This window comes from Pundamilia nyererei, unplaced genomic scaffold (assembly GCF_000239375.1).
Source record: "Pundamilia nyererei isolate P.nyererei 1_Seehausen unplaced genomic scaffold, PunNye1.0 scaffold00182, whole genome shotgun sequence".
NCBI lineage: Eukaryota > Metazoa > Chordata > Actinopteri > Cichliformes > Cichlidae > Pundamilia > Pundamilia nyererei.
In genome coordinates, this window is record NW_005187583.1 from 62,136 (window position 1) to 73,816 (window position 11,681).

The window sequence follows — 11,681 nt, forward strand, 5'->3', positions numbered from 1 at the left end:
ATGAAATAAATCCTGCTTACAATCAGCACAGTTTATCCTTCCAAAAAGGTTTGTTGTTTGTTTTTAACTCAATCATGAACATGGAGAGTGCAAAAACAATGTTTAGTAATCTGACTAGGAAAAAAAATTGCTCATAGCAAAGATATGTGTGCAGCAGCACTCACACATAAGCTGTCTGTCAATGTGTGGATTTGAGAAAATGAGAGCCTCTAGTGATGAAAAAAAAAAACAGATTCATCTTGAGCTATAAAGTCACAGAGGGAAAGGGGATGAACAACAAAGAAAAAAGAGAGAGGAGGAGTCGTGTGAAAAGAGGTTACAAGGGAGGGGCTTTTAGAAAACTATATATCCATTACTTTCGTGTCATGATCAGTCAGTACAAACTTCCACCCTTCAGAAGCATCATCATTTGCCATATATCAGCATCAACATGAGAGGTGAGACTAGATGGACGCTGTATCTACATTGACATAAGATTTTGGAGGAAGATTTTTTAATTGCAAAGAACATTAATGGATTTAGCTCAGGTTCAAAATATTCAGACTCTAGTAGGCAAAAAGGACTAAAGACTGCGTGTTAGAATTTTAAATTTAGGAAACTAAACCATGTGAAAATGTAAAGTATATTAGAAGAATCTTTTACATTTTGGGATGTTGAATGTCTCTAATTAAGCTCGTAAATTCCACAAATTGAAAAAAGGTAGAAACTAGTAGTGGTTTAGAGTCAGTTCAACATTTCAAAATAACAAAGATGTCTGATGCCCTTCTTTTTTTTCTCCAGCAATTGTATTGCTGTGTCTTCTGCATGCAGCTTTCGGTCAGGACAACAAGTTTTCCTGGCTTGGACCTTTGGAGAATGTACCGCAGCAAGCCCCCGTTCAAAGCCAAGGTGAGAGGCTGTTAAATAAGAAGGTCTGCATTCATGTCTCAATATAGCTCTGCATGTTTTTACCTGAAAACCTACTCATTTGTGTGTGTATGCAGTGTGTGTTACTGACCAGGCGTCGTGTGGCTGCTGTCTAATGCAGAAACAAATAGGCAGGTTGGAGAAGTTCTTTAACATGAGCATTAACAAACTGAAGGACGAGCTCATGAGCTCCAAAATGATCCTCAACAATATGAGAGGTGAGTGACATCAAGTGACCAATAAACTAAAAGTCGAAGCTGATAGATTTCTCATTTCGCTAAGCTATTTCTTCTCTGCGTTTCCAGGAAGCCGCAGCGCCTTCTCCGTCGCTCTAAACAACAACTCAGCCATGGTCTCCTATGGCCCCTTCTCCAGTGATAGCATAATTAAGTACAAACATGTCTTCATCAACTTGGGAGACGGCTACAATGTGGAGACTGGCATCTTCACCGTGCCCCGCTCCGGCGTCTACAGCCTCTCCGTCACGGTTTACAGCTCTGCTCGCGTAACCCTGAGCAACTGCGTCACTCTGCAGGTTAACGGCGAAAATGTGGCTGAAGCCATTGAAAGAAGTGGTCAGGACCTTGAAGACAGCACCAGTGTTGTCGTGGCTGTGCAGCTGAACGCCGGGGACCAGCTGTCTGTCAGGCTGCTCCAAGGATGCTCCTTAAGCGATGACATCAACCACTACAACACTTTCACTGGTTTTCTGCTTTATGCTTCTGATTAAGTTGGCATAGTGTGCTTTGTACCAACGTTTGCCTAATACAGCCAAAATGTAAGCCTGCTAGATGAAAATTTTCTATGGTGACATCAGTGACTTGTTTTGTTCTTTCTGAGATTGTATGTCATTATGCTGAAGAGATGTTTCTTAAACACTCTTATGTGGATTAACCCTTGAATTACTACAGCTGTATCTTTTTTTTTAGATTGTTGAAGTGTCTTGGCTATAACTGTTATTGATTTTGATTTAGTTATAAATGTTATATTACTTGTCTGTGAAATCTGTCAAGCCTATAAAAATGATGAAATAAATCAGATCTTTAAAAAAACACAGTTGCCTTTGTTATAATTTTTGATCCATTCTGTAACAAATAAAGCAAAGTTGTAACGGTGGTACTAGCATAGTGTGCTGTTCACAATTTGAGTGGAAAATAGAGGATATATAATCATTATCTTCTTTGTGAAATAAAAAGATAAATTGAAATAAATGCTATTCCACACCAATGAAATTCCCAATAAGTCCTGTGATGGCCTAGCAACCAGCACAGGGTGTAATCCAACTCTTGCCCAAATAAACTGCACTTTTATTTTCGTACTTTGTGTCTAACATTTACACACACTCTAATAGATTCATCAAGGGTTACGTTGGGGTTATGTGTGTTTGCCCAAGGATGCCTTGGAGGACCAAGAACTGATCCAATTAGTAGACAACTCACTTGAGTCAACCCTCTATCTTAAATTTGATAGGATGGATGGATGCTTTCTAAATAACGGGCAGCATGGTGGCATGGTGATTAGCACTGCTACCTCACACCAAGAAGGTCCTGAGGTCAATTACACCACTTTTTGTTGGGAGTTTTCATGTTCTCCTCATGTTTGCGTGGGTCCTCTTGCTTCCTCCCACAGTCCGAAGCCATGCACTTAGTGGGGATAGGTTAATTGGAAAGTCTAAATTGCCCATAGGTATGAATGTGAGTGCAAATGGTTGTCTTTGTCTATGTGTTAGCCCTGCGACAGACTGGCGACCTGTCCAGGGTATCCAGGGACAGCTGGTCCGTACCAGCAACCCTGAAAAGGATAAGCGGAAGCGGATGGATGACTAAAGCAAGATTTAATTATGTCCTAAATTGCAACAAACAGTGCAGCATTAAACTATATTATTGGTGTATATAATTCTGAATACATTCTGTAGCTAATTAAGATGCTGTAACAATGTAACAAATCATGTGAAACTACGAGTACTGGCAGCTTCATTTGTCACCCTTTCATTTCACTCTAATCTACACAGATTATTTCCTAATGTAAAAATGATCACAGCACCACACTGTATAATATACACAGTATAAGCCTGCAGTGTAGAACGTTGCTCCAGTCTTCCTACTATATACATATATTCTCACGTTCAGTGAGAGACTGAGATTACCAAAAAGCACCACTGAATGACACAGGAAATCATTCCTACCTGCCATGTGTATAGAGCCCTTCTAACACATTTCTGTTGGACCAAAAATATGTCAACTTATCTATCAAACTGAAAGCACAAGCATGTAAAATGACAGTGCTTTTGTAAAGGCAGGTTAGAACTGTGCATAGAAAAGTACACTAGACTATCAACCAGCACTTTACACCTTGTCTGCTAATGAGAACACACTGACACCTCTTTCCAGATGATAGATGACACCTCACCGGCATCCACAACAAAGCCTTAGAGTCAGGGTGTGTACCTGCTTCTGTGTGATTTTTAAAGCTGAGATCAAGTGGTGATGATACAGCTTTATCAGTTGCACAGGTAAAAAGGACAGGGAAAAAACCCAACAAGGGGCGTTGTCAAAGTTGGAAGGCAATAAGGGAGGAGCGCTGTGAAAAATATATATCCATGACTCTTGTTGAGCTCATCAGTCTCTCTTACCTTTCATTCATTCATGAAACTGCCATCATTTAGTGTCGGCATGAGAGGTGAGCCTACGTTTACACACAAAACAGGTATCTAGTAAGTAGCGCTTTCTCTTTCTTAATTGGTTTATCTCTTTCACATTTTTCTCCACAGCTCTTGTACTGCTGTGTCTGCTGAATGCAGCGTTTGCTCAAAACGAATATTCCTGGAACGGACCCGTCCGGATTGCTCCAGATCCCGACCCCAACGCAGGCAGTGGTGAGGAACTGTGACTGCACAAAAAGTGTGTGCTCATATATTCTCTGGTGCAAGTGTGTTAATGTGTCTTTGTGTTCAGCATGCAGCACGGACAAATTCTCCTGTGGTTGCTGCCTGATGGTGCAAGAGGTGAACAGGCTGAAGACCTACTTTAACAAGAGCATGACTGAGCTGGAGAAGGACTTCCAAAAGACAAAAGAAAGTCTCAGGGTGGTTGAAGGTAAGTGATCAATTATAAAGGACATAACAGCAAAAGCAGATTTTTTTGCACTGCTAACACACCACCTCCCTTTTGCATTTCCAGCCAGCCGCGTTGCCTTCTCTTTCTCTCTATTCAGCGATGAGAATTTTAAGTGTTACGGCCCCTTCAGCGAAATGAACAAGGTCGTCATCTACAAAAATGCCTTCCTTAACTTGGGCGGAGCCTACAACATGAACACTGGCGTCTTCACCGTTCCTTTCTCAGGCGTCTACAGTCTCGCAGTCACCATCTTCAGTGACGCAGGGTCTCCCGGCAACATGCTGGCTGCCTGTGCCAATCTGCAGGTTAACAATAAAGTGATGGCAAGAGCCAAAGAGTTTAATACCAATGACCAAGAAGATAGCGCCACCATAGTTGTGGCCATGCACCTGAAAGTTGGAGACATGGTGACTGTTACCTTAAGCAGTGGCTGCTATCTCTGTGATGAAAGCTACTACAACACCTTCAGTGGCTTTCTGCTTTATGTTACTGAATAAGTTGGAGGATGGTTGGTTTTTATTGCAAGTTTTGCTCCACTTTTAAGGTTAGAGTCTGCTAGGTGAAATTTTCTGCATCAGTCTATTGTTTGGGGATTCTTTTGAGAAAGTCCCGGTTTTAAATTCATTGTGCTTTGATTCAGCTTGTACAATCTGAAAGCTTAAACCAAGAAACTATAAGAGTATCTTTGTTCTGAAAAAAACATATATTTTCTTGTTTCAGTAATGGCCTGTAATGTGTATATACAATCAGCAGCCATGCACCTTGTAAAATTACATGAACTGTAATCAAAAGGTTTGTTTTACCTGAACAATTGTGTGATTGTTTGGAAAATTAAACTATTGAAATACTGATGGTACTATGCTGTTTATTTTTTTAGGTATTGATGTTTTCCACAGACCAACTTTATATTGAACTATATTTAGTAACACACATATATCAATTAAATTAAAAAAAAACTTTATTTACAATCTTGCTCACAGTGAGCATGAATATGAAGCCTTATTAAACCATATTACCACTCTGGTGACAGACATACATGACACATACAGTATCAATGAGATGAATGTCTTAACATTTAGTATATGGTGGATTTCAGTCCATTTTAATATACTTTATTTTATTTACCCGATAACATCAGTCAGATGCATCCAACTAATCTTTCATCCGGTACCACCTTAAACCTGATCTTGTACCTGTCACCTGTTCAGGGGTTCAGAGAACGATGCTCGGGTGAAGGACTTTCACCATGTTTTTACATGTTAAATTGTACAAGTACATGCTGACCTGGGCACCTTATAGTCACTGAGTCGGCCATGGTTTGTATACCAAAGTGGTCTAGAGTCATCTGGTGATTCTTAAAAGGGGGCTTCAATTCTCACATCGGTAACAATAGTGAGACCCGAAGGCGGGTCTGTCATAAGACTTCTTTGCAAATAGTGATTTGTCCATAAAGGTGTCCATATCAACTGGTGGTAAGTTGGGGAAAGATGCTGGACACTATACAAACGTATAGTGAAGGTGCACTTGGAAAATCTGGCAGAGGCCCGGTCCGTGGGATCTTTAACACCGACCTGAGGCAGAACTTCAAAAGCAGGGACGCTGGGCATGTTGAGTCGAAATGAAATAGGTTGCACCGGAGCGGTTCGTAGCGTAGAGTGTAAAGCGACAGGAATGAGAATTAGCACTTCCTAGTTTCTTGAGCGCCTCCTGGGTGAAGTGCTCTGGGCATTTCCTACTGGAAAGAGGCCTTGGGGCAAACCTAAGTCATGCTGAATAGATTATATCTGTCAAATGGCCTGGAAATGGCTCTTTGTTCCCCTGGATGAACTCAGGGAGGTGGCTGGGGAGAGAGAGGTTTGGGCTTCTCTGCTTAGGCTGCTGGTCCCACGACCAGGTTCTTGATAAGCACGACGGATGGATGATACCCGAGTTGAATCACAAAGACATTTAATAGACTGAATATCCACATTAGTTTTTGATAGCGTGATCAGTAGAAAAGTCATCAGTAGAATAGCCGTGACTCGTGATCAATAGAGTTTTTAAAACTTGCTAAAAATTAGGCCAAAATGCGTCTTAAGTCTAAAACTGCCTCTAGCTAGATGTTAAGAAGTTAAATTTGCTGGGCAGTTTTTATACATTCTGTCACAATAAGTTGAATTATTAAATCTGAAAAATAAAAGAAATGAAAACTGTTCAAAGAATTAGTAGTATTTCATTATACTTTTCAAACAAACAGCAGTGGGACTTTTTTACTACGGTAGTTGTTTTACTCCAAAAGAAAGCAGTCTTTTTCTGGATGGGTTTCGTCATACTGAAATGAACTCGGGCACATTTTCACACCCGTATCAAACAATCTCTGGTTTGAAATCACATCTGAGGTTATAACACTGCATGCCAGTTTTGTCCCCAGGTGCTACATGAATTATCTCGAGGACAGGAAATCAGACATAAAACACCTGAGATACCCTGGCATTGAGAAGATCAGATAAGAAGAACATGAAACTATGCGATGAACCAGGTCAACTGATTTGAGACTCCGTACACACAAGTGGTGAACAAAAGACAAATATAATACATTTTTCCAGGAGTACGGACATTTTTAAATGTGGTTGTCAACACATGAAAAACCCTGTTATCAAATAGGGCCACGTCTTTTTGAACAAAACACCTGGTTTCAGGTTAATAACAAACAGTAGAGGTGAATGAGGATCTGCTGTACAGCAAACCCCTGTTAATGGGGCCAATATTTTAATTTTAAATGCTTAACTTTTATGCGTAAAAAAATATCCAACTATGATTTCAATATATACACTTTGGTACAATCACGGTATTTGATAACTTCATGCTAAGGATGATGTTGTATTAAGCGCACACACAGATTTATCTATTTGCTTCCCCATATGATGGGGCAATTCATTTTTATAGCTAACAATGGGTTAACAATTGAGCCATTTACCATACAAAATCTTGTCAGGTAGTCACTAGTGGCCAGCTGGTTACATAGAAGTTTGGGTGTACAGAAGTCTAAGAAAATGCCTCCTAGAACCCTTTTTCAATAAACTCTCTGTAAATGATTTTATAGACACAGTCGCTAGTTTCAAGTCCTAGTGAATCAAAACTATTATTTATTTTAATAAATTGTGTTCAATTAGAGTAGCCGGGATATATCCTCAGTGCAGTCAGATCCACTGCTTATTCATCATGTCAAGTTTCGAACACTAAGATGGTGGTGGTGAAAATGCTTAGTTCAAGGTCTATTTATAGCCTAGAGGATCTTTTTTTTAATTGGAAATACAACATCGGCCTCAGCTGGTCATGCATGCTCTGCATCTTACTACTATTCAAAGGATCTATTAGTCTACAAAGGCTTTATATTGGACTGTGCAGTAAAAGGTTGGTTGTCAAGAAGGAGCTGAGTAAAGAGGTAAACTAGTGTGCCTACAGCCTGTCTAAAACATGGTGGAGGCACTGTCATGGTTTGTGGCTGCATCAGCCAGTGGCGCTGGAAATGCTGTCAAAATTGAAGTAATTATGAGTACAGAAGAGTACAGTCAGATTTTTAAACAATGCAATACCATCTGGAAAGCAACTAATTGGCAACAGCTTAATTCTTCAGCACCACAATAACCCTACTCACATTGGCAATGCAGTAAAAGAATACTTGGATAACAGACAAAGAGTGGATTGATCTCTCCAGGGCCTGGAACTCAGCATTATTGAAGCAATGTGGGATCATCTTGACAGAGAACCGAATGAAAAGAAGCCAAGATCTAAAGGTTTGAATTTTCCTTCAAGACGTCTGGAGAACTTTTCCTGAAGACTGCTTAAAGAAATTATAAGAACGATTGAGTAGGTGGTCAAACCAAATATTCATTTTCAAGCTCAATACTTTGTAAAAACTCAGATTTGCCTTATATACACTGTACTACCACTTATGTTTGTATATTTCTATAAATAATGGTGGTTGGTTAAAAAATATGATTTTCTGCACCAAATGTTTTTGGTGCAGTTCATTCATTTATTTTCCAAGTATTTCACATGAAACAACTTCACCATTCTACCACATGGAGAGCAGAGTTTAACCTCTGTAAAGCAAAATTTCATACTCAAACGATCAAAGTTTCTAAGTGAGATAACAAATGAAGTGTCTATGTTATCAATCTACTCCCAAATAATGGCAATCGTGATTTCTTATCTACACATAGACATATCTAGGCACATATTATAGGCCTCAACAGAATGCAATATCTTATGACGATTGTGCAGTCAGCTAACATATTCTTGCACAACAAAACACTTTATTAGGCCAATTCTCTGAACCAGGTTAAAGTGTTTCCCACTTTTTTATTTTTATTTTATCTCATATCGATGATAAACTGGGCTACTATCACTATCTGAGTTTCCAACAATACTTAAAGAGAAAGCAATCGTGGGAAAGCAATACTGTATATTGTTTTTGTTAAATCAGATAAAACTCAGCTCCATTTGTCTTCTTATCTCAGTGTTATTATACTCTCGGGGACCTGACAACTATCTACATTTTTGAGCAGCTGGCATCATTTGAACAATGGCAACCAGATACTGCTGTCCTAAAAACGAGTATTACTGTCCACACAATAAGTGCTAAAAGGTGCTGTGAGAACACTTTTTGTTCTTTTAAACTAGAGGAAAATGATCTACTGGACTGTATTACAGAGGCAATTGAGGCTGTCACCGTGGCAGGGATTGGATAGCTAGTGCTTAGCTGTCCAATGTCTACTTGTGTGTTTGTGTGTGTTCATGTGAAAAGGTGGAGCTACTGTCATTCGCACCCTCATGGGCTGGATCACCCAAAGTGTAACAATAAGAAGCTGAATTCATCCTCCGCCATTAACATTCTTAAATTCACAAGAACCTGACACAGGCCCAGTCCTTCAGAACAAGAAGAGGACCAGAAAAACAGTAAGTTTTATGATTAAGTCCTTACATATACATTATAAAAAATGAGAAACAAATACAAATGAAGAACGTTACATTGCTTTCGCAGGGGGATGATATATAATTAACCTTTATTTGAAACATATAAAATTTAAAAAAAAATACAGCTGTATGTGGGACTGAAAAAGGAAATTGTTTATATGCAGACATTAACTAATATACATGTTATGATGATTACAGTAAGATAACCAAAATACTTAACACTCTAGCTTTCAACTACTGACTTATGGCCTTGATAAAGAGTATCACGGGTACCAGATTGATGTATATTATCAAGGTCAAATTCATTATCTCTGCTTTCTGCTACATTTCAGTTTTACCCATTTTAATTTAGGTTAAAAAAGCAGTCCAAAAAGTCGGTATGAGTTACAAAGTCAGTCATATTTTAAAGCTAATACTGAAAAAATTTGCCAGCCAGAGTTAAGTGGAACTTTTTTGAGACAATCTTGAAATTAAAATTTATGAAACATCTAAAAATTTTGAGTAACGCCTGTGTAAGTCAAAATTTTGAAATATTAATGTGAAACTTGGACTTAGCCTAGATGACAAAAAAATTCTTAAGAAATAAGAATCCATACACAGAGGGCTAAAAATCCAAGTAGACATCTAGCCGACATAAACATCATGTTCTTAGAGTTTAAGCTGGGTATATACTAGCTTATTGGGATTTTTCTGAGGAAAGCATAAGTTTTGGTATTTTTACTTGCTAGCAGCTAGCTTAATTGGCTAGGCAGATAACATAGCTCAGAGCAGGTCAAAACTAAGCCTAAACCACACTAAATGTGGCTGAAAAGTAATAGCCATGTTGTACACACTCAATTAGCAAGAGATGAAACCAGCATTTTTAAGTAACACAGCACATTCATCCTTACCATTGTTGTTTGGTGGGAATGGCTTCAAGCATTTAACTCCTCCTTACAACACACCTCAGAATGAAGATCAAAAATACACTGCTAAAGGTTGGCAAAATCTAAGTAGAATTTTCTGAGTAAACATGAGCTTCTTCACTTTACACACAATACTTAAGTTGTTGTATGGTAAGGTAGGTAGCTAGTTTTAGGTAATTCCAGCAGTTATGTTAAAAAGTTCAGTTACTCAGTTAAAAGTGTGAGAATTAGTGCTGATAGGCCTGAAAATGCTTGCATTAGCTCAGCAGTGTTTAGCTTACTATCTATAAGAAAGGAGTACTTGGCCTCTCTAGTCTGACAAAATACTGGATTCTGCTTTTTGTTTTTTTCAGATGGTTGTATTACCAGTTTTGTTCCTGTTGGGGTCACTGTTTCTCTGTGATCCAGTGCAGGCCCAGTCCGACACCATCTTAATGCTGAAACAGGCAGCACGTATGTTATCCGGCCTTATTTTGTTGACAAACGCTTATATAACATTAAGTTTAGTAACTTTAGTTTGACGGCTGAAGCCATATCTGTTTGCCCTTCTTGGTGTTCCTCTGTTTTTTCCAGTTAACTGGAAGGGAGCTCTGACTTGTGAAAAATCGGACTGCAATTGCACTTTCAATCAACAGCGCGGCTGCTGCTGTGCAGCAAGGGACATGCTCCAATTAGAAGAGGATATCTTAGAAAGGATGACCTTTTTGTGGCATGACATCAGCACACTGAAAGGCAGAGTACAGTCACTCACAGGTGAACACCCTTGTTTATTAAATTCAAAGTGTTTTGAGGCCATTGACCTCTGTTGTTCAGTATTAATTCTCCCTTCTCGCTGTCAGATAAAATCAAGGTTGCCTTCAAGGCCACAATGGACCCAAATATTGCCCTTATGGTTCCTGGATCAACAGAACGTTGCTTTGGTCCATTCAATATTAATATTCCAGTTCCCTTCTCCTCTGTCCTTCTCAACAGTGGCAATGGATATAACCCGTCCTTGGGTAAGATCACACACAAAAAAAGAAGGATTAAACTCCTATGACTCCTATGAGTTTAACTCACTAACTCTACACTCTCTGTCTCTTCAGGTATCTTCACTGCCCCCTTTCCTGGTGTTTACGTCTTTTCTTTCACAACCTACTCATCTGTGGGAGAGAATGGGCGCCTCTACCATAAAGTAAACAAAACAGATTGAAATTTCTGATATCATACATTTGACTGGTCTCGCTGTATAGCAACAACAAAATGAGTTGTACCTTACTTTTCTGTGCAGGTCCAGCTTATGAAGAATGGGAAGCGCGGAGCCAGTGTGTGGGAGAACAATCGAGAGGATACGGAGGACAGCGCCACGCAGGTAAATTGATTGCTACAAATACAGTTATTAAATGTGAGACTGTGTCATTTTTGTACAATTTTTGAATGACAGTGAGAAACACAATTTACCATCTGTTTTTCAGGTCGTTGCACTGGAAATGCAGAGAGGCGATCAGGTCTATCTTGACCTGACGTCCGGGAGGAAACTCTGTACAAATCTTCAGTACAATGTCTTCACTGGTTACATCCTGTACCCCTACATTGCTGCCTAATACACCACCTGGAGAGCCAGGTCACTTCATCTTTCTCATTCCAGGACCTTAAATGGATTGAAATCAAAATACTAGTGTTCACCCACCAGATATAGGTTTGTGATTTATTGTGGGGCAGGTCCCATTGTTTAAGAGCCCCTGCATTAGATTTAAACAAAAAACTACAAAGATGTTTGTTGCTATCACATAATATGCCAAGAAACACAGTTTGT

At 39.3% G+C, this 11,681-nt stretch overlaps 2 protein-coding genes across 3 annotated transcripts; both read left to right on the forward strand.

The window, feature by feature from the left end:
* The first annotated feature begins 389 nt into the window (after positions 1–389).
* On the forward strand, positions 390–1,914 carry cbln20 (cerebellin 20). Of its 2 annotated transcripts, none has more exons than XM_013914271.1 (4): positions 390–437; positions 781–888; positions 984–1,124; positions 1,212–1,914. In XM_013914271.1, the coding sequence occupies exons 1-4, from the start codon at positions 431–433 to the stop codon at positions 1,634–1,636; spliced, it is 681 nt and encodes a 226-aa protein (XP_013769725.1). In that variant the 5' UTR covers positions 390–430; the 3' UTR covers positions 1,637–1,914. The 2 variants fall into 2 exon arrangements, with proteins under 2 accessions (XP_013769725.1, XP_005746769.1); XM_005746712.1 differs by having other exon boundaries at positions 406–437; positions 811–888.
* A 7,017-nt stretch (positions 1,915–8,931) lies between these two features.
* Positions 8,932–11,681, forward strand: cbln18 (cerebellin 18). Its single transcript, XM_005746713.1, has 7 exons — positions 8,932–8,963; positions 10,240–10,339; positions 10,460–10,639; positions 10,726–10,884; positions 10,972–11,060; positions 11,157–11,237; positions 11,341–11,681. Exons 2-7 carry the CDS (start codon positions 10,240–10,242, stop codon positions 11,467–11,469), a joined length of 738 nt encoding a protein of 245 aa, XP_005746770.1. The 5' UTR covers positions 8,932–8,963; the 3' UTR covers positions 11,470–11,681.